The following is a 23907-nucleotide window of genomic DNA, read 5'->3' on the forward strand; positions in this document are numbered from 1 at the left end:
TGAATCAAGCCCACAGCGCTGGCTGACCTCTAACAGAATCAGAATCAGAAGTAATGTATTAATCCCCGAGGGGAAATCAAGATTTTCAGCACAATCCCATTCAAGAACAGACAAACTTTACAGGGAGACAGAACAGGATCGCTGACGGGTCTGACAACTTCCGGCGCCCCTTACAAAAAAGTTGAGAAACAGGTCAACGCTGGGGGGCATGTCCAAGCCTGGGCCCCTGGAGAGGGGGTCCAGACTGAGGCCAAGGGGGGAAAAAAACACAAACAAAATAAATAATACAATTAAATAAAAACAATTTAAAAAACCTCATAGCCATAGCACACATAAACATGTGTGTAAGAGGGAAACATCAAAGAACACAAAGGACATTAATGACATTAAAAGAGCAGAGCTGATGCAACCAGCTGCCACTCCAGCAGTGCCATTTCTACATATAGCTACAAAAGTAAAACGACAAAAAAAAGGTATAATTATTAACCAATAATATATATTGCGCACACCTGATCCCACCATGCATGCACAAGCAGCCAAACAAAAACATAATTTCATGTAATGTTGTATTTTATTTTATATCATATTGTATATGTATTGTGTGCATTTTTTCTTTTTCTCTTTTTTTTTAAATTGTAATTTTACTGCCTTTTTTACATCATGGCCAGGGGACTACAGATGAAAACTAGCCTTCTGGCTAATTCTGGCTTTTTTACCCATGTGTAGTCATGTGATTTATGAAATTGCATTGTCCCCTTTGAAATAAACTAATCTTATCTAATATAAAAATCCATCCATCCATCCATTTTCTACCGCTTATTCCCTTTTGGGGTCGCGGGGGGCGCTGGAGCCTATCTCAGCTACAATCGGGCGGAAGGCGGGGTACACCCTGGACAAGTCGCCATCTCATCGCAGGGCCAACACAGATAGACAGACAACATTCACACTCACATTCACACACTAGGGCCAATTTAGTGTTGCCAATCAACCTATCCCCAGGTGCATGTCTTTGGAGGTGGGAGGAAGCCGGAGTACCCGGAGGGAACCCACGCAGTCACGGGGAGGACATGCAAACTCCACACAGAAAGATCCCGAGCCCGGGATTGAACCCAAGACTACTCAGGACCTTCGTATTGTGAGGCAGATGCACTAACCCCTTTTCCACCGTGCTGCCCTAATATAAAAAAAAAATAAAAATAAAAAAAAAATATATATATATAAATACAATATTTTTTTTTTCCAAACAATGTTTGTCAAAGTTTGACTTGTACTATTATTGACTTCAGAGGATCCACCGTATACACATTCATTTCACAAATGAATCCCTACTCTGTCTTAATTATAACATGGTCTGGATGTTGCAAAGAAAGAAACCAGCCCCATATGTTGGATGCGGCGATCTAGTTGTCTTCTGCAGTGCAGTTTATTTGAGTGCAGTGCAGATTGGACTAAACCGATGATGTCTCACAACACGTTCACATCATTTATTCATACATCTCATGCGAACAGCTCCAACAGGTTCACAGTGAAATGGTTTTCACTTCAGAGGTGTCATAGTTTTGATGCCTTCAGTGACAATCTACAATGTAAATAGTCATGAAAATAAAGAAAACACATTGAAATGAGAAGGTGTGTCCAAACTTTTGGCCTGTACTGTACATTCCTTGTTAAATAAAGGAATATCATTTTTTTTAAATGACACCAAAACACATACATTTAATTCATTTGAGTAAGTCCTTAAATCCTCTAGCAGCTATAGAACTATAAAATGATGTTGCTGAATAGACGATGTTTCTAATATTTTTTTTATTTCTGACCGTCCAAAATGTTGACACACACACACACACACACACACGTAGGACGGAGGATTCTCGTCTGTCCATCGTCGTGCCTGTGCAGTGCAAGCACTGATCCTGCAGCCGTGTGTGGAACTGTCAGTTTGCGCGTCCTTCCCGCAAAATAAAAAACAAAATAGTGCTTGCAAAGCGGTGATGAGTGTAGATAAATCCCATTGTGTGTGCTAAATAATTGTATTTGCATTTTGTCCTCCCAGTATTCTAAGCGCTTTGATGACCAGCATATATTTTGCATATTAATGAAGACAGAGCCACAAAATGGATTGCACGCCTAATTTTGCTCACTTAACAGACGCAATCCACTTGGTGCTTGTTATCAGGTTTGCACGGTTGTTTTTGTACACACAAACCTTTAGTAAATCGGGCTTTAAAACTTCTTGGTAGAAATCCCACTGTTTTCGCATGTTTGTGTTTAAGCTTCACTAATGAGTGTTGGGTGAGCACCCGCTTGTCCTACTGCCTGGGCGTTCCTTGAATGCACCATAGTTGTGTGGATCATTACTAGGCATTCTGTTTGCTTTTCTAACTTTCTCCGCCATTTCATTTAAGTGGAGATACACCTCTATACCTCTAAGCCACTCTAAGCCAGTGATTTCCAGGAGGTACCTCACCATCTAACAAACCCTCCGTTATACTTCTTCTCTTAACACTGCTTGTTGAGGTTGGTCTTTCTTTTGGAATAAGTGTGGCAAAAAGACAAACAAAAAGCAAAACATGCTTACCGTAGTTAATGTTGATACGCAAATGTGGTTTGAACTTTACTTTGTCACCGATTCTGTTCATAACTTTTATGGACAGAATTTCTAGGCGCAGTCAAGGCGTTGAGGGGATCCGGTTTGGTGGCTGCAGGATTAGGTCTCTGCTTTTTGCAGATGATGTGGTCCTGATGGCTTCATCTGGCCAGGATCTTCAGCTCTCACTGGATCGGTTCGCAGCTGAGTGTGAAGCGACTGGGATGAGAATCAGCACCTCCAAGTCCGAGTCCATGGTTCTCGCCCGGAAAAGGGTGGAGTGCCATCTCCGGGTTGGGGAGGAGATCTTGCCCCAAGTGGAGGAGTTCAAGTACCTCGGAGTCTTGTTCACGAGTGAGGGAAGAGTGGATCGTGAGATCGACAGGCGGATCGGTGCGGCGTCTTCAGTAATGCGGACGCTGTATCGATCCGTTGTGGTGAAGAAGGAGCTGAGCCGGAAGGCAAAGCTCTCAATTTACTGGTCGATCTACGTTCCCATCCTCACCTATGGTCATGAGCTTTGGGTTATGACCTAAAGGACAAGATCACGGGTACAAGCGGCCGAAATGAGTTTCCTCCGCCGGGTGGCGGGGCTCTCCCTTAGAGATAGGGTGAGAAGCTCTGCCATCCGGGAGGAACTCAGAGTAAAGCCGCTGCTCCTCCACATGGAGAGGAGCCAGATGAGGTGGTTCGGGCATCTGGTTAGGATGCCACCCGAACGCCTCCCTAGGAAGGTGTTTAGGGCACGTCCGACCGGTAGGAGGCCGCGGGGAAGACCCAGGACACGTTGGGAAGACTATGTCTCTCGGCTGGCCTGGGAACGCCTCGGGGTCCCACAGGAAGAGCTGGACGAAGTGGCTGGGGAGAGGGAAGTCTGGGCTTCCCTGCTTAGGCTGCTGCCCCCGCGACCCGACCTCGGATAAGCGGAAGAAGATGGATGGATGGATGGATCTCGAATTTTGTGTCTGATTGCAAATTTTCAACTTCCCCGTCCCGTACATTCATGTCATCCTTTATCAAATAATAATGGTTCTCATACCTTTTTTCCCGCCACTATTCCAGACCAGATCTTGCACCACTCCTCTGCGGAAGTGTGGCCCCACACCTATGTCTCCCAAGGACACTACTGCCTCTCTTCCTCGGACGCTTGGGATCCCATCAACAACGATTCGACTGGCGTGGCGTCTCCCGCCGCCGGCTCCTACCTCTTGGGCACCGAGGGTTATGACGGGCAGGCCGCTCACTTCCTGTCGCAACAGCAGCAGCAACAGCAGTTAAATCTCCAGCAGCAGAGCCAACTGCAGCAACTGCAGCAGATCCAACAAATGCAGCACTACCAGCAGCAGCAGCAGCTCTTGCAGTATCAGCAACAACAGGTCATTACACCAATAGAAAATAACTCACCATTTCCATCCATCTATTCAATTGGTATACCGCTCGTCCTTATTAGGGTCATGGGTGTGCTGGGGCCTATCCCAGCAAACCTTGGGTGAGAGCACACTGGATTGGTCAACAATCACATACAATAGCACATACAGGAAATCAATCATCTATACTCTCATTCACACCTGTAGAGACCTTTTAGTCTCCAACTACAAAACACAAAACCAGTGAAGTTGGCACATTGTGTAATTCGTAAATAAAAACAGAATATAATGATTTGCAAATCCTTTTCAACTTATATTCGATTGAATAGACTGTAAAGACAAGATATTTAATGTTAGAACTGAGAAACAACATTTTTTTTTTGCAAATAATCATTAACTTACATTTTAATGGCAGCAACACTTAGCAAAAAAGTTGGCACAGGGGCATTTTTACCACTGTGTTACATGGCCTTTCCTTTTAACAACACTCAGTAAACGTTTGGGAACTGAGGAGACACATTTTTGAAGCTTCTCAGGTGGAATTATTTCCCATTCTTGCTTGACGTACAGCTTAATGCTGTTCAACAGTCCGGGGTTTCCGTTTTCGTATTTTAGACTTCATAATGCACCACACATTTTCAATGGGAGACAGGTCTGGACTACAGGCAGGCCAGTCTAGTACCCGCACTCTTTTACTATGAAGCCACGCTGTTGTAACACGTGGCTTGGCATTGTCTTGCTGAAATAAGCAGGGGCGTCCATGATAAAGTTGCTTGGATGGCAACATATGTTGCTCCAAAACCTGTATGTACCTTTCAGCATTAATGGCGCCTTCACAGATATGTAAGTTACCCATGCCTTGGGCACTAATACACCCCCATACCATCACAGACGCTGGCTTTTGAACTTTGCTCCTATAACAATCCGAATGGTTCTTTTCATCTTTGTTCCGGAGGACACGATGTCCACAGTTTCCAAAAACAATTTGAAATGTGGACTCGTCAGACCACAGAACACTTTTCCACTTTTCATCAGTCCATCTTAGATGAGCTCGGGCCCAGTGAAGCCGGCGGCGTTTCTGGGTGTTGTTGATAAATGGCTTTGGCTTTGCATAGTAGAGTTTTAACTTGCAAGTACAGATGTAGCGACGAACTGTAGTTACTGACAGTGGTTTTCTGAAGTGGTCCTGATTTCATGTGGTGATATCTTTTACACACTGATGTCGGTTTTTGATGCAGTACCGCCTGAGGGATCGAAGGTCACGGGCGTAGCCGCTTACATTCAGTGATTTCTAAAGATTCTATGAACCTTTTGATATTACGGACCGTAGATGGTGAAATCCCTAAATTCGTTGAGAAATGTTGTTCTTAAACTGTCCGACAATTTGCTCACGCATTTGTTCACAAAGTGGTGACCCTCGCCCCATCCTTGTTTGTGAATGACTGAGCATTTCATGGAAGTTGCTTTTATACACAATCATGGCACTCACCTGTTCCCAATTAGCCTGTTCACCTGTGGTATATTCCAAATAAGTGTTTGATGAGCATTCCTCGACTTTATCAGTCTTTTTTGCCACTTGTGCCAGCTTTTTTGAAACATGTTGCAAGGATCAAATTCCAAATGAGCTAATATTTGCAAAAAATAATTAAGTTTCTCAGTTCCAACATTAAATATCTTGTCTTTGCAGTCTATTCAATTGAATATAAGTTGAAAAGGATTTGCAAATCATCGTATTCTGTTTTTATTTACGATTTACACGACGTGCCAACTTCACTGGTTTTGGGTTTTGTAATAACATGTACAGGATTTTGGAATATGGAAGCATTGTGTTTTATTTCCATTATATTTTGGTATTTACATTTTGCTGTACAGCATAGCTTTTCTTGAATTTTGTCTGCAAACACAATACAGGCTTTGTGTGTCTTTTACGAACCATAATTGGATGGATGAATCCAAACAGATCCCGCTGATCCCAGTCTCGTCATTATTGTTGCTTTCTAGTCGCTGGAACACAGGCTGCACAGCGCCAACCACTCCTTGCAACAGACCCCCAACAGCACCATTCACAGCCTGGTCCAACACGTGCACCCGCCTCTGGTTGACCTATGGAACACGGGACAGATGGAGGCCTATCAGGTAGAGGCTGGAGGCTACATGGGCGTGGCGGCCGTGGTGGAGCCCAGCCTCTGCGTCCCCGGCGGAGAGGAGTTAGTGGGGAATGAGCACTCGCCACTGCTGGAGCAGCAGGAAGAAGAGGACGACATTAAGGTGAGGTCCTGACAACTGATCCTCGGAAATGTTTTCTCGCGTTTTGTGTGTGATAATCAGTTGTTTCTTATTCCATTTCGAACAATTCCTAAAAGTTTCATTTAAGACTTAGACTTCCTTTTTATTGTCATTCAAATTTGAACTTTACAGTACAGATAAGAACGAAATTTCGTTTCATTAGCTCATGGTAGTGCAGGATAAAAAAGCAATAAGGTGCATATATACATAAATAAATAGGTTACTGTACAGATAAATATATTGCACTTTTTCATATGCATCCATGTTTATGGATGTATGTTGTATTGTAGGGCTGCAGCTAACGATTATTTTTCTATCGATTAATCTATAATTTATTTTTTCGATTAATCGGTTAATCTATAGATTATTTTTTCGATTAATCTATAGATTATTTTTCCTTTTACCGATTTTTTTTTAAATTTAAAATGAAGAGGAAAAAAATAAATGTAGGCCAGTTTTTTCAAAAGGCATGGCTTTTATTTACAAAAAAAAAAGTATGGCCACTAGTCAGTTGACAACAACATGACAAAATATTCTGTAACAATGTAAACATTTAAAACTTTTAACATTTAACAAAATTAAAAGTAGCTTATTTGCTTTTTAATGTGCAAATATAAAAGTAAACATCCAGTGCAAATCTTAATATTCTGGAATAGTATAAGCATTTAAAAAGTAAAAGTATTGCTTATTTTGCTTTAAAATGTGCAAAAATAAAGATAAACATCCAATACAAAAAAGTGCAAAACGGAAATATTCTGTAACAAGTGTAAACATTTCAACAAAAGTAAAAGTATTGCTTATTTGCTAAAATGTGCAAAAATAAAGCTAAACATCCAATACAAAAAAGTGTACAGTGTAAACATTTCAACAAAAGTAAAAGTATTGCTTATTTTGCTTAATAACACAACAATGATAGTATGATTAAAGTGAAAGTTAATTGTTGGTTTGTACATAGTATATGTAACTGTTAATGTTGTAAAAGGTATTTGCACAACTAATTAACGTTAGCGTTTGTGACACGTCTTGTGCCGTGGGGTTCTTTCAGGACCGACAGACTGAACGCCAGACGGCTTTGCCAGGTTTACAATCTTTTAATTTTACACAAAGTCTTTTCTCTTCCAACTGCGCGGATCGCGCACCTGGGCACGTTTGCGGCGTCGCTCCCGGCGCGCCCCGCCTCGCCGCTCGCTCGCCGCCTCTCCACAGCGTTAAAGAGGAGCGCGTCTTTGTAAACACTGAACAGGCACGCCAAACGCGCCTCTCAGAGCGAAACGGTGCTTTAGCTTATGAATTTACAACGCAGATACAAATGACACATTCATGTTTTTGTGTAATAATGACAACGTATACGCATGCGGACGATTGACTTGTTGATGGTGATGGCAAGAACGCTGTCGGGGGTTTTCTTTTCAAATGTTCGTTCATAGCCGTTGTGCTGCTATGATAGGCCATTTCCGCTCGACACAGTGTGCATACAACAACATTATTAGGCCGTTTATTGAAATACTCCCACACTTTTGACGACTTTTGGCGTGCTTTTTTCCCCTCGCTCGCATCGTCTGCTTTGCGCTCCGCCATGACAGTAAAGTAGTGCGACGTAAATATGCGAAGCGCCGACGCACAAAAACGGCGTCGACGTATTTACGTAACCGATGACGTCGACTACGTCGACGCGTCGTTTCAGCCTTATTGTATTGTCTTTTTTATTCCAGCGAGTTAATCCATTTTGGGGGGAGTTGAGGGGATAATTATGATGCGTTCAAGAGTCTTACGGCCTGAGAGAAGAAGCTGTTACAGAACCTGGAGGTTCTGCTTCGGAGGCTGCGGAACCTCTTTCTAGAGTCCAGCAGTGAAAACAGTCCTTGGTGGGGGTGGGAGAACAACATCTGACTATAACTTTTTGAGGTACGGTATGTTGCTAACCAACAGACAAACAAATGGCAACAATTACATAACATCCTGGCTGACATAAATAGCAATTAAATATCAAGCACAAGATTTGACCTTATGCTACCTGCCGACAGACACGACACGTAATAATTGCGTCAATGCCTATAACACGCCAGTAGGGGGATTATCACTCTGCAAACACGTTCCTATTCCCTCTCTGATGGCATGTTCAAATGATGAGTACTGTAGTTTCATTACACTGTGGTTAACTCCTGTTTGCACTTGTCTGACATTTAATCGCTCCTTTAATCGCACTCGTCTCATCACAGAGTGCGTGGTCTACAAAAGCAAATAACAACCGGGGTTCTAATTAACACCAAGTCATAAAACATTGGCAGTAACAGCTGTGACTGTAGGCTAACTCGGAATTATGTGACTAGACAATCTCCGAATAATGGCAGTAGCTGCTTTTAAAGTATCATGACTGGCCGTATTTACCTCTGCATGCGCATTAAAATGTTGGTTGCCCCTGAAGTGTATTATTGGTCTTGTCACCGCCTCCGGGCAGGAGGGTGACACGGAAGTGCGGCTGGATCAAAAGAGACGTCGGAGACGCTTTGCTGAACAAAAAGTTGCTTTATTACAAGCGAGCATCATTAAACAAGTCTGCAGTACCCGGAGGAGCCTAGATCAAAAAATGAAGGACTCCTAACTGGAGAAGACAAACCATCAGTTTTTATATTCCTCCTTTCTGTCTCTGGGTGTGTGTGCTAAGTCAGGAGAGCGCATCCTGACCATAAAAGGAGATGTTTGCAGAGGTGTGGACTCAAGTCACATGACTTGGACTCGAGTCAGACTCGAGTCATGAATTTGATGACTTTAGACTCGACTTGACAAAATGTAAAAAGACTTGCAACTCGACTTAGACTTTAACATCAATGACTTGTGACTTCACTTGGACTTGAGCCTTTTGAATTGACATGACTTGACATGACTTGCTACTTTCCCCAAAACCCAAAGATGAAAAAGTTATTCGGGAGCGCTCCGTATTTTTCATTGTGTACTTGTCTATCAGCGTTGCGTGTGTCAGCTGGTGTGGTCTCAGTACAACAGCCAATCAAATTAGATCTACTTTGTTTTCATCACACAGCATTCATCCAATCAAATTGCAGGACAACCAAGGAAGAAGACATGTCCAAACCACACGCCAGTGAACAAAAAATGATACCTAAAATAATTTTGTTTGGGTATAAAAATTACGAGGTGGTCAACACAAAACGGTTTGCAGTATGCAACACATGCGGTTCGAAAATTACTGATGGAGAGGCAACAACTTCCAACTTCGTCCGGCATTTGAAGTTGCACAAAGAACGGTAAGTTTTGAATGAAAGATAACGTTTATTGGCTAAGTAACGTGACTTTTATTTGCTGTGTAGTTAAATCAGTGAGGCTGTAAACTCACTGCTAACGTTATAACGTTATTGCAAACACGGGAATCTGTTGCAGTTCACTACCTTATTCATACTTTTTGTTCAGTGATTTTTTTTAAGCAGGGTTACGTTAGTCAATATATCACACGTAACGTTAGACGGCGGTCAGCAGCACCGCGTATTTTAGCCACCTAAAAAAAGACAAAAATAGTAAAATAAAGGTCAGTTAAAATGTATACTATATTATGAATATGTGTACCGTTTTAGCTAGCTTTCTGACATACTGTTGGTTGTTTACCTCAGTGGTCCCCAACCACCGGTTTTGTTATGTTCACGTATATGTCATGTTTTTTCAATGTTAACACTTTTGTACAAATAAGTACATTTGCACTTTATTTTTCAATGTGTTTGTTCTGTAAAGGAATGAGTTAATGTTTAAAATGACTGGTTAATAGTGCTATTATAAAGTGCAATGTCAGCACAATTTTCTTTACTGCAATTTAAAATGCACTTGTTTTAATAAATAAATACAGCGTTTGAAAAGCATACACAATCTGTGTTAATATATTAGTCTGTGGTTAAAAGGACTTGAAAGGACTCGAAACTCAAAATGCAGGACTTAGGACTTGACTTGAGACTTTCCAGTCTTGACTTTGGACTTGACTCGGGGCTTGCCTGTCTTGACTCGGGACTTGACTCGGACTTGAGGGCAAAGACTTGAGACTTACTTGTGACTTGCAAAACAATGACTTGGTCCCACCTCTGGATGTTTGTGTGTAAGTGTCTGGAAAACAACTGCTTTAAGTCATAACTCAAATGTTGGCATTGAGCTAAACAGCTAGTCTTTTTTCAAGTTTTGCATTCCAAAGTCCCAATTAGAGCCTCTTTTCCTACGAGAAGTGATCCAATCCACCTGCGAATATCAAACGAAGGGGCCTTATCTATTTATGTGCTCAAACTGAAATACATCTATTTACTTAAACTTGGTGGTTTGTTTTCTCCAAGGTGAATATAAACATTCATCATATGTAGAAGATAATAATAGTTAATTAATTCACTTCACCCCCACTAAGATGTTGGTGTGAAACATATGCGTGCTACTTGCTGTACTGTTGTTAACCATGAGCTAAGCAGCGGTGTTAAGGCTGACTGAGCAATTTGCTCCTCGCCGTTATTACAACATTGATTCTGTTGGTGCCGTACGGTGCAATGTACTTGTTGACAAATGGCAATGTGGTCAAAGAGCTATGTTTTGCCTTCTACTTTCTCCTCAACTTCAAAATTATCATTGAAGTAATTTTAGTTTAATTTTGTTACTGGTGCCAGCTGTATAATCACTCGCCATACAGCAATAGATATTTGTCTATTACCAGACCGCTTTTATGTTAGCTACCTCTCTTTGTTTATAATGTATATTTTCTGCAGGATCTACTGTTTTTTTTAATTTATGCTGCCCTTTTTTGCTGCAGCTGTTACATATACTGTATTATTGTACATGTTAATTGGGATTTGTTATATATTGTATATATTATCCATCCATTTTCTACCGCTTGTCCCTTTTTGGGGTCGCGGGGGGTGCTGGAGCCTATCTCAGCTGCATTCGGGCGGAAGGCAGGGTACACCCTGAACAAATCGCCACCTCATCGCAGGGCCAACACAGATAGACATAATATAATACATAAGTATTAGAGATGCGCGGATAGGCAATTATTTCATCCGCAACCGCATCAGAAAGTCGTCAACCATCCGTAATCCACCCGATCTAACATTTGATCAGAACTGCATCTGCCCGCCATCCGCCCGCCATCCGCCCGCACCCGCCCGTTGTTATATATCTAATATAGACGATGCAAGGCATTAGTGAGGTTATAAAGCTTTTGCCTGTTAAAGAAAGGAGACTGATCCAATGCAGCACAGACATTCGCGTGCCACGCTGTCACGACCCAGACGCACACCAGTGCGCAATCATATGGGAGCCGCGCTGAGCGCACCTCCAAGCGCGTCTCGCTGCCGGCGACGGCCGGGTATATGGGCCCGACGCTCCAGCGCCATCCATTTTCAGGGCTAGTTGATTCGGCAGGTGGGTTGTTACACACTCCTTAGCGGGTTCCAACTTCCATGGCCACCGTCCTAGCTGCTGTCTATATCAACCAGGGTGAGCCCCACCCCTTTCGTGAGCGCACTGCGCGCGGAGTGACCCCTGTTACGCGCCCCCGGCAACAGGGGTGGCGGGCAGGTAAGCTGCGCGGGCGGAGCGCGCGGAGTGACCCCTGTTACGAGCCCCCGGCCACGGGGGTGGCGGGCAGGTAAGCTGCGCGGGCGGAGCGCGCGGAGTGACCCCTGTTACGAGCCCCCGGCCACGGGGGTGGCGGGCAGGTAAGCTGCTTACCTGCTGCGCGTGACGCCGGCCGCGGCGAAGGCGGACGAGGCGGGGTGTCGGTGCGGTGGGCGCGGTGGTGACCCTGGACGTGCGTCGGGCCCTTCTCGCGGATCGCCTCAGCTACGGCTCCCGGTGGGGCCCTCTCGGGGGAAGGGGCCTCGGTCCCGGACCCCGGCGAGGCGTCGGGGGCCTTCTCCGCTCCGTAAAAAGTGTCTATCTCTTTTCTTTTCTTTTTCTTCTGTTGTGGCATATGCAGCAGGTGCCTGCTCGTTTTTCGTATGTGGGTAACAACATTTAACTATGTATATATATTTCTGAATTGGTTTAACTGCCACCCGCCTGAATCTATTTAAAATCTAATTTTTTTTTATTTCAATCGCCCGACCCGACCCGACCCGACCCGCTGATAAAATCTAATTTTTTTAAATTTCATCTGCCCGATCCGCGGATAATCCGCGGACTCCGCGGTTGTGCCCACAAACCGCGCATCTCTAATAAGTATGTATTATATACTGTATATATAATATGCAAATATTACATATATGTTATATTTATATTGCTACTACGGTACATTTTTAGTCTACTTTATACCTTTTGTTTTCGCCCTCTTTTTGTGCCCTTGTGTGCATTATCCTTTCCATCCTTTGTAAGTGAGCTACTGTGTGGAACAATTTCCCTTGTGGATCATTAAAGTTTGTCTAAGTCTAAGTCTAGACCCCCGTCTGTACGCGGTTTGGGATTTGCATAAAGAAAATATATATATATTTTTTATAATGGTAACTTAAATAGAAAGTTGTTTGATGGCACTATCTGCAGGGGGCAAAAGAGTGATGCAGCTACAATTCAAGCAGAAGGTGTAGTCTTACAAGACAATTCACTCACATTTTCAAGCGGGAAAATGCTTTGAACATACACGTGTGGTGTAAGTTTGGGGATCTACTGTATAGATAATCGAACAAATAAATAAAATAATATGAACGTTTTTTAACACCTGGCTTTCCAAATAACGCCTCGTCTTCTCCACAGTTTCGATAAAGAAACGCCACAACTTACGGTATCCATCTGTGTGTTTGCCTCAGGATAGAGAGGTGACACTGTGTATGGAGCCAGAGTCGGCCACATTGACTCCGCCCACACAGCCAGGGGACACCTCCGGCGGCAGTAGTCCGGGGCAACCGCCGCCGGAGCCAATGGCTGAGCTGAAGGCCTCCGATGCGGCGACGTCCATCGGCCTTACTCACACGCTACAGGAAGAGGAAGAGGGGGAGGAGGGCCAGCAGCAGCAGGAAGGGCTGGCCGCATCCATGGCAACCAACTGACTTCCTGGCTGTGTGAAGTGACAAATACAAACTGACCAGCAGAGTCAGATATAGTAATACATTATCTATCTATTATTCTGTTGCTTTTCAGGTATCAAAAACAAAAACAAAAAAAACTTTTTTTTGCAAGATGGACTGAAAAGTGGACTGAAGGAAGACCTGATGCAACAAACTTTGTAAGCCTTACATCCCAAAGGTAAATAATGAAAGAAGATGGAGGAGGAGGCGGAGCTACACAAACATTACCACCAGGGACAGGGGGGCGGGGGGCGGGGGGGTGTTACATGCATGCTTTCTTCTGACGACTGACCCCATCATCCTATAATGAAAATTTAACATAATTAAACATTATAATATGAATAATTTTGTAATAAAGCAGACAAAGGAGCAAGATAAAAATCAATGTTTAAGTGTATGATAAGATATCAATGAGGGGGGGCAGTTTACAACATACAGTATGAGAACATTGTGCAACCCCCTTCTGACAAAAAGCAGGTTTTAAAGCGCTCCAATGATTAATTCTTCCATGACTGCACACAAACTAACATTGCACAGATAAGGATTGTACTGTAAAAAAATAATAATAATAATTGTGCTTCCTACTCTGTCGCTCTGTATGCATGTTCCTACGGAGTACCTGTACTATACATCACTGTATAGACTTTGCACTGAACCATAGCGGGAGGAGGGTGGGATTTTAACCGTGGGCTCAGAGCAGATGGGGAAGAAAAATAAAGACAGAGCTCTCTTTTTTTGCACTGATGCAATCCAACCGATCTGAGGTTGCCTTTTGGACTGTTGATGTTCGCGGAGGCATACTCTTAAAAGCTTTTAGCACCACACACACACACACACACACACACCACACAACACACTTGAAAACAACACCAACCCTCAGTTGATGATAACGATGATGACAAACATTATTTGAATGTACGGGAACACTTTCAGTGGGGATTTGTGTGTTGAATTTTGGATCATTGTTGGCTCATCTGCACCACTACTACTACTACTACTACTATTACTACTACTTCTACTACTACACAGCTCCACAGGTATTTGGACAGTGAAACTACCACAATGGACTTAAAATTTAAAAAATATGTGGTTGAAGGGTAGAATTTTAGCTTTAAAGGGTTTAAAAAAAATATGACATTCAACATTTTTGTATTAGGGGAATTTTAGCAGAGTACCTCCATTTTCAGGGGTTTATGATGACACAATTGTGACTATAACCATGTATTGTATATCGCATAGCAGTTAACGACAACACCCAATTTTAAGTTTCCTGTCGTGTGTCATTTGTTAGTTAATTTGTACCTACCGGTAAGTGACATTTGTGGCATTGCTTTGGAATACATGCTAGCATACAGCAGGACCCCAACTTACGAGCTTAATTTGTTCTGTGACAGAATTCGTAACTCAACCCACTCAACGTCTCCATTGAAATAAATGTATTTAATTAGTGCTTGATTAAACACTAACATGCCTTTTGAAAAAAAAAAAAAAATACATATTGCATAGAAACAATACAATAAAAAGTACTACTAACATTTTATGAAGTAATATAATAATAATGTACAGCATTTAAATTGGAGAGTGGAATTCTACGGTATATCATTGCAGCTACTTCACCGTCAAACACACCATCAGCAGCTTTTCCATATTTTCATTAATAAATGTCAGCCGTTTCTATATTATTTTAACATTTTCAGCTGGCAATAGGGGCGGTATGGCATAGCGGGTAAAGCGGCTGTGCCAGAAACCTGAGGGTTGCAGGTTCTTACCATCCAAATCGCTGCTGTTGTGTCCTTGGGCAGGACACTTCACACTTGCCCCCAGTGCCGCTCACACTGGTGAATGATTGATGAATGATAGGTGGTGGTCGGAAGGGCCGTAGGCGCAAACTGGCAGCCACGCTTCCATCAGTCTACCCCAGGGCAGCTGTGGCTACGAACGCAGCTTACCTCCACCAGGTGTGAATGAATGATGGGTTGTCACTTCTCCGTGAAGCGCTTTGAGTGTCTAGAAAAGCGCTATATAAAAATCTAATCCGTTATTTATTATTATTATTCTGCTTCAGTGTGGCGCAGACGAGCAATGCTTCGCTCAAATTGATTTCCAATCCAATCCACTTTATTTATATAGCACTTTTTTTTTTAAAACAATAGAAGTTTCACAAAGTGCTGCACAGAAGTTAAATTTGCCAGGTTGGCGACATGTTCGGTCATGTTTTGATGATTTGTTTCTCTTTTTTCAACGAATATCATCCACTTCTTCTAAGCACCGTCCTTCACACTCACTTTCTTCCATTCAAGGTTAAAAAAACAAAGTTATGTCTATCTCTAGCGATAAGCTAATGCTAGGGAGCTTGTTTTGGACAGATCTTGCGGCGTTCACTGTGAGATTTTATGACGGTGATGCTTATAACTTCAATTTTTGTTTGCAACCTAAAACATAATTAGCCAAGAGACGGCTCTTTTCTCAAAACACTCTTAAATTGAGTTAATACCGATATCCTAATGGTCAAGGACTTATGGACAATTACTCCAGCTGGTTTAATGGTTTTTCAATAAATCTTACAAAAATTTTACATACAGTATACAGGTAAAAGCCAGTAAATTAGAATATTTTGAAAAACTTGATTTATTTCAGTAATTGCATTCAAAAGGTGTAACTTGTACATTATATTTATTCATTGCACACAGACTGATGCATTCAAATGTTTATTTCATTTAATTTTGATGATTTGAAGTGGCAACAAATGAAAATCCAAAATTCCGTGTGTCACAAAATTAGAATATTACTTAAGGCTAATACAAAAAAGGGATTTTTAGAAATGTTGGCCAACTGAAAAGTATGAAAATGAAAAATATGAGCATGTACAATACTCTATACTTGGTTGGAGCTCCTTTTGCCTCAATTACTGCGTTAATGCGGCGTGGCATGGAGTCGATGAGATTCTGGCACTGCTCAGGTGTTATGAGAGCCCAGGTTGCTCTGATAGTGGCCTTCAACTCTTCTGCGTTTTTGGGTCTGGCATTCTGCATCTTCCTTTTCACAATACCCCACAGATTTTCTATGGGGCTAAGGTCAGGGGAGTTGGCGGGCCAATTTAGAACAGAAATACCATAGTCCGTAAACCAGGCACGGGTAGATTTTGCGCTGTGTGCAGGCGCCAAGTCCTGTTGGAACTTGAAATCTCCATCTCCATAGAGCAGGTCAGCAGCAGGAAGCATGAAGTGCTCTAAAACTTGCTGGTAGACGGCTGCGTTGACCCTGGATCTCAGGAAACAGAGTGGACCGACACCAGCAGATGACATGGCACCCCAAACCATCACTGATGGTGGAAACTTTACACTAGACTTCAGGCAACGTGGATCCTGTGCCTCTCCTGTCTTCCTCCAGACTCTGGGACCTCGATTTCTAAAGGAAATGCAAAATTTGCATGGTTGGGTGATGGTTTGGGGTGCCATGTCATCTGCTGGTGTCGGTCCACTCTGTTTCCTGAGATCCAGGGTCAACGCAGCCGTCTACCAGCAAGTTTTAGAGAACTTCATGCTTCCTGCTGCTGACCTGCTCTATGGAGATGGAGATTTCAAGTTCCAACAGGACTTGGCGCCTGCACACAGCGCAAAATCTACCCGTGCCTGGTTTACGGACCATGGTATTTCTGTTCTAAATTGGCCCGCCAACTCCCCTGACCTTAGCCCCATAGAAAATCTGTGGGGTATTGTGAAAAGGAAGATGCAGAATGCCAGACCCAAAAACGCAGAAGAGTTGAAGGCCACTATCAGAGCAACCTGGGCTCTCATAACACCTGAGCAGTGCCAGAAACTCATCGACTCCATGCCACGCCGCATTAACGCAGTAATTGAGGCAAAAGGAGCTCCAACCAAGTATTGAGTATTGTACATGCTCATATTTTTCATTTTCATACTTTTCAGTTGGCCAACATTTCTAAAAATCCCTTTTTTGTATTAGCCTTAAGTAATATTCTAATTTTGTGACACACGGAATTTTGGATTTTCATTTGTTGCCACTTCAAATCATCAAAATTAAATGAAATAAACATTTGAATGCATCAGTCTGTGTGCAATGAATAAATATAATGTACAAGTTACACCTTTTGAATGCAATTACTGAAATAAATCAAGTTTTTCAAAATATTCTAATTTACTGGCTTTTACCTGTATGTGCTTTTCAGTCCCCTAAAGATGTGTGCCAAATTTCATAGCAATTCAACAAAAACATCCATAAGTTACCGCAGGTGTAAGTTAGCTTGACTGTATGTAAGACTTGTAATAAATAATATTGTTTTGCGAAACTTCTTAATCAAAGCTAAGTCTACAGTTCAATCACCTTTTTATTGTTTCATTTAAAAGCCATTGTGGTCATGAATAAAAGGAAATTGTCCAAATACTTGTGTGGCAAAAAGACATTAATATCTCAATTGTAACCAGCAATAGGCAGGCACAAGGCTGTCAGCTCTTGTTACATAAATGTAAATAGTATCGAGAAGTGTAAAACACCTCGCACTCACAAATGCTCTTCAAAAGTATTATACTTTTTTAAAAATCCTTTTTTGTTGGGATTTCTCCTGAACTCACATGCTTTATTTGACCATTCATGATGAATAAGTTCCATTAGACTAGAAATGAAAACCAGGGCTGCTCAATCAGCCAATCAGGGACTGGAAGAGGTGGAGCATAAGGCGTCTTCCTTGCTGACGTGTGAGGCAGCTGCTTGGGGAGTGTGTCATTGCTTTTTGTGCGGACATATTTTTTACATTATTTTGACTTGTGTTCCTGCCAGGAAAAGGAGAGAGGAATGTGGAGCTAAACAAGATACTTTCTGTGCATGGAAACTTTTCCACCATTTCTCATTGATTGTGTGAGAAACTTTCAAGCGATAAAAAAAACAACAAAAAAACGGACTTGATGTATTGATTGCTTCTTTATGCAACGTTGGGACAATGTTTATTTTTCTACTTGAAATCCCTAAAGCTAGAATAGGTGTCATGGTTGTAACGGCAGTGGGGAATGGCGCACTTTGACCCCAAGAAGACAACTTGGCGAGGGATAAAAGGCAGATTTTGTCACTTTTGACGAGTGTACAACGGCTCCAAACAAGAATGTCTTTGTACAATGGCACATATTCGTTTATTTATTGAGCAATTAGGGAGGATTAGCTTGTACAGGATCGTATCATTTTATTAGACGCTGCTTTGGTTCCATAGGGGCTCACCTCAGAGATGAACCATGCATGGAAAAGCAGAATCGCCACTGCTTCTTTTTTTTTTTGGCAGGGGGTACAGGGGTGCTGAATTCCTGCTTTTATTTTGTTGAGCAATCAATGAATGAATAAATAAGAAGCCACATTTATTCCTGTGGATGTTAAGGCTTTTAAGATCAAGTCTCTCTCCTTTTGTATGTGACTGTGACTCAATCATTTGTATCTTGTTGTCTATATTTCTATGTTTGTGTGTATTTGTTGTCATGTTTGAAATATCACTGCCTGGTTATAAAAAACAAGTTCAACCAAAGGATATTGGAGGCAATCAGACATAATGTGCATCCAAAAACATGGCCGCTGTGTTAAATTGCTGCACTTGTGTAAAAGAGTGTATAAAAATTGGCACTTACGCATGATTGACAGCCCATTTTTCCTTCTTGTCTTCTCCTTTTCTTTTTTTTTTTTGTTTTGTTCACCTTTTCTCCTCCTGAATCCTGCACGACCGAACCTCGTTACACCACTCCTCCTCCTCGTCCTGTGGCGCAAATAAAGAGACGAAACATCAAATGTTTTTGCATATGTGAGAACTAACAACAACCAATAATGGAGGAAGGGGGCAACAAGGTATAGTAAGTGTAGAACAGACCATTTTTATCCAGCAGGAGACAGGGGGCTTCTGCAGAAAAGAGGAGACTGTGGAATATAGTACAATACGGCAGCATCCAGAGCTCAGTTAGATTCTGGCATTTATAAATAACTATTATACATTTTGAAGCAATTTGTTGAATGTTATCATTTTTATTTTATTAAATACTATGATTCTTTTTCTTATTTTTTTATATTATTTCTCGCAAATCCATGATTTCTTGTCTTAAAAATTACATATTACAACGTACATTGTTAGTATTATTTAAATAAAAAATATATATTTTATTTACACACAAATTACAAACAAAAAAACAGTAAATAATATTGGCCAATATTTTTTATGATGTTGTATGATTTTCTAAAGTTGAGAAAAACTTTATTATTGACATAATCATCAAACACATCATCAGTTGAAACGAGATACGTTAACAAACGTCAGGAATTGAGGAGAATGAGGGCTATCACTGCAAGTACTATTTTTATCCAAGAGAAGACTGAGGGCTATTGCAGAAAATTGAGGAGTAAAATGCAGCAGTGTCCAAAGCAACAGGGTAAGCCAGGGGTCCCCAAACTACGGCCCGTGGGCCGGATACGGCCGGCCAGCGTCCAAAATCCGGCCCGCGGGAAGTCCCAAGTTTTTTTTATGTTTTATCTATTTATTATATTTTAAAATCTGTCCATTCTAATCTATTGTCTAAAAATGCATTTTCCTATCGATAACGTGACATCGCGCTCGCGCCGCATTGTCTTTTAGTGCGCGAGGAATATCCATCCATCCATTTACTACCACTTGTCCCTTACGGTACCGGTCTGTGGATCGATTGGTATCGGGCCGCACAAGAAATAAAAAAATAAATAAAAATAAAAACAAAAAAACTATTTTTTTTAAATTAAAGCAACATAAAAAACCCAAGATACACTTACAATTAGTGCACCAACCCAAAAAACCTCCCTCCCCCATTTACACTCATTCGCACAAAAGGGTTGTTTCTTTCTGTTATTAATATTTCTGGTTCCTACATTATATATCAATATAGATCAATACAGTCTGCAGGGATACAGTCCGTAAGCACACATGATTGTATTTTTTTATGACAAACCCCTCCCTGGGAAAACATTTTTAAGCGTTGACCGGTCCGCAGTTACAAAAAGGTTGGGGACCACTGCCTTACAGGGTCACAGGGGATATATATACAGTATATATATATATATATATATATATATATATATATATATATATACACAGCCCGGCCCCCGGCCAAATTGTTTTAACCTAATGCGGCCCCCGAGTCAAAAAGTTTGGGGACCCCTGGGGTAAGCTAACGTTACAATTAGTGTTTATTCTTATCATTTATTAGCTGTGGAAAAACAAATACAAAATTAGCAACTCCAAAAATGTTACACTGAATTTAATCAATATTTTCTTGTTTGCTCAATTGTATTTTTTGCAGTTTTACCTAAAGAAAGGGCACGGTAAATGATTAGTCTTCGAAATGGATGTTAGAAACTGACTGTTGCTTAGTGTTGTGTTGAATTACATGAGGCAAAATGGAGTGTACAACCTGGCTGCTACCTGTTGAGTCAGTTTCAAGCAGTTTGCTGTCGAAACAGAAAGTTGAGCAAATCCACGCAGACATCCGCTGTGGCACAACTCCTTGCACTGAAACAAGAGGTCTGAAGTATACAAATAATTTCTAATTAATATTAATAAAAACATGTAGATTTTTTTTCCTCCATAGTTTTGTTTCTTAACATAAGGAAATACAATTAACAAAATGTACACAAGTAGTACATTTATTTTCACAAAACAGTTGTATTAGCAAAATAAATTAATACTGATATATCCCCATTTATTATCCTTACAAATTACAGATCTTTTTTTAAGTGATTTTGGATAATTAAATTCAAATTACCATTAAATGCCTCCTGAAGGTCAGTGTTATTAAGTTATTAACAATATATTATTCCATCATCATGTCTGTCAGTCTTTCATTGAGGTTTCTGGAGAAAATAAGTAGACATTGATGCACTGTATCATCTTATAAATGGACAGAGGTGAAGGTGAAGAAGTCAAAAGTTTGTCAAAGACACAGGAAGGCACCAGAGATTTGTAGAGGCGAAAAAAAAAAGTAGAAAAGTTTGAAGAACATCACCCAGCACAAAGTTTGTCAGTCCTAGATGGGCTCGTCCGACTCTTCGCTCTCCTGTCTCTCCTGCAGGGAGGACAGTGTGAGGGCCGGGCTGGCGGGTGAGCCCGGAGAGTCAGTGGGTGATGCTGAGGCGGGAGAGGACGTGGAAGGGGACACCGGCTTGTGTGTGCTGGCTGAGTCGCCGCCTCCACCTTCAGCGCTCCTTGTGCTGCCGGGCGAGGAGGGTGGGTGACAGGCAGACATCCCTCCTTGGGAGTCCTCCTTGGACTCCATCCTGGCCTGTTCCCCCTCCCTTCTGCTACCCTCGCCCCAAAGGTCCCTGTCCCACGTGGGGGAAGACGGGGTGGAGGAGGGAGGTTGGTGTTTCTTGGATTTCCTGCTGGCGTCCCGGAAGCTGGCCAATGGCGGACGGAGGCGCACGCCGCTCCGAGTGGAGCCCTCGATGGCTTTTTGTAACTGTAGCAAGACAAGAAGGCAAGGTCATTTAGATCACTATGTTGAACATTTAGTACTATTTGACACAACACATGTTGGCCTAGGTGTGTATTGATTGAGCAATACAACGATGGATCGATTTATATTCCTACATTTCAAGTATGTCGATTTGTGCTCGGCAAGTTTGCCTTCCTAGACATAGTCATACCTGCCAACTTTTGAAATCAGAAAAACCTAGTAGCCAGGGTCCAGGGGCCGTAGGCCCCGGTAGGTCCAGGACAAAGTCCTGGTGGGGGGTTCGCCCCCCGACGCAAAATGATTGATTGCATTCAGACAGGTTAAAATGTTGCTAAAACCATCACTTTCTATCAGTCACAGTGACTTTTCAAAACAAAAATATTACAGCAAAAATCATATGGGTTGATTGACATGTTTATTCTGTAAGCTAACTTCAATAGTTTGAAATTATTTTGACAGTTAATGCCAGTTATCCTGTCAACCTTTCACAAGACTTCAATTTGTTAATTGAAAGTATAAACAGTATAAACACTTTTTACAGTAAACAAATGGTAAAACAGTACTAAACAATTCCATTAACAAAAAAATTGGTGTCATTATTAACTTTCTGTCCAAGCTTGTATAATCTACTGCCTTGTTCAATTGTAAAAAATATTCTGTGCCTAAAATTCACATTTCTATTACAATTATCATACTGTAAACATGGTAAGCTAACTTCATTAAAATTAATAGTCCTGTCAATAGCATGGAATTACAATTCAAATGTAGTTTTTTTGTAAGCCTTTCAAAAGAATTCAAAATATGAAAAATTAATGAAAATTAATTTAAGCCATCAGACACTTGAAAAGTGGCACATCACATCTCTAATGTAATCATTTTAACTTTTCAACAGAAATAGCACTGCAAAAATATTAAGGACATACTTCTGTATTTTGGTAGTTATGCTGTCAACATTTAACAAGATTTCTTCAACTTGGACTTGAAAGCATAAATAGTATAAACACTTTTAACAGTATAACAGTACTAAACAATTCCAATAGATAACATTGGTGTCATTACCTTTTTGTGGCTAAAATCCAAATTTAGCAACGGCATTAGACTTGTGTTTTTTTGTCCCAACGTGATCTTTTACATCGCTAATTCCTCCGTGTCCGATCGAAAAATCTTGTCTGCACAAGGTGCAATTCGCGTAGTTTTCACCCTTTTTGGAACGGATAATTATTCCCGGATAGGCTTTTGAATATTCTTCACGGAATGACTGCAGTTTTCTTTTCGGTTTAAGACTCGTATGCGATTTTCCTCCGGCTGATTCCATGATCGTTCGCTCGTTTGGAAACAATGGCAACAGGTGCCTCGTGCTTGGCAGCGGTGCTCAATAGCCTCACGCATGGCATTCTGAATGGCTCGATAGGAAGTTACGGGAAGCAGTGTCGATTGTCATTGTTGTTACGCGATTTCGTGAATAAAACTTAAAAAAAAAAAAAAAAAAAATGTATTAATGAAAAACCGTATTTTTTATCACTGCAACCGTAACCCGGAATAGGTTGATGAAAACCGTACTAATTACGGGAAAACCGGAGTAGTTGGCAGGTATGCATAGGTATGGATCCAAGATCGTTTTAAAAGAGAATCGATTGATTTAGATTTTTTTAAAGGAAAACATTGGATTTAAAAACGGCAGACTTCATCTGAAGTTTAGCACTTGTAATAATAAAGATTTTAAACGTTAAGTCTATTTTCCCGTCTTTGACGTCATCAAAACAAAAAATGGTGGCTATATACGGTGGTCGAGAAAAAAAACAAAAAACGCAAACGCCACAAGACAACGTGTAATATCTGTGATATGTGTGTCTGTGTGCCTTTAAAGTGTGGCACTGTTGTGTGTGACGTGTGCGAGTGTGGCAGACTAGTAAAGTGGGTGCCCTGACAGTTTGGGTGTCGAAACGTGAGTTGTGGCAAACATCTGCTCTTGTGTACCGTATTTTCCGGACCATAGGGCGCACCGCATTATAAGGCGCACTGCCAATGAATGGTCTATTGTTTTATCTTTTTTTCCATATATAAAGCGCACCGGATTATAGGGTGCATTAAAGGAGTCATATTTATTTATTTTTTCTAAATGGAAAACACTTCCTTGTGGTCTACATAACATGAAATGGTGG

The 23907-nt window shown here is 41.4% G+C and overlaps 2 protein-coding genes and 1 long non-coding RNA gene across 12 annotated transcripts in view; 1 reads left to right on the plus strand and 2 right to left on the minus strand.

The window, feature by feature from the left end:
* LOC140678737 (uncharacterized) overlaps positions 1–13122 on the minus strand; it is a 116548-nt gene extending 103426 nt beyond the window's left edge. The window contains exons 1-3 of the long non-coding RNA XR_012050352.1: positions 12994–13122; positions 5888–6057; positions 3627–3834 (exon numbers count right to left, since the gene is read on the minus strand). This is a non-coding gene — a long non-coding RNA (uncharacterized lncRNA). The remainder of the gene's footprint in view (positions 1–3626; positions 3835–5887; positions 6058–12993) is intronic.
* Positions 1–13275, plus strand: part of fam131bb (family with sequence similarity 131 member Bb) — a 102938-nt gene extending 89663 nt beyond the window's left edge. For all 10 annotated transcript variants that reach the window (XM_061948269.2, XM_061948319.2, XM_061948312.2 and 7 more), the window contains 3 exons: positions 3650–3963; positions 5956–6222; positions 13020–13275. In XM_061948269.2, the coding sequence (XP_061804253.1) occupies positions 3650–3963; positions 5956–6222; positions 13020–13259 (821 nt within the window). In that variant the 3' untranslated portion in view covers positions 13260–13275. The remainder of the gene's footprint in view (positions 1–3649; positions 3964–5955; positions 6223–13019) is intronic.
* A 7194-nt stretch (positions 13276–20469) lies between these two features.
* clcn1b (chloride channel, voltage-sensitive 1b) overlaps positions 20470–23907 on the minus strand; it is a 110385-nt gene continuing 106947 nt past the window's right edge. Inside the window, exon 23 of the mRNA XM_072912953.1 lies at positions 20470–21748. Coding sequence (XP_072769054.1) covers positions 21317–21748 — 432 coding nt within the window. The 3' untranslated portion in view covers positions 20470–21316. The remainder of the gene's footprint in view (positions 21749–23907) is intronic.

This window comes from Nerophis lumbriciformis, linkage group LG04 (genome assembly GCF_033978685.3).
Source record: "Nerophis lumbriciformis linkage group LG04, RoL_Nlum_v2.1, whole genome shotgun sequence".
Classification (NCBI taxonomy): Eukaryota; Metazoa; Chordata; class Actinopteri; order Syngnathiformes; family Syngnathidae; genus Nerophis; species Nerophis lumbriciformis.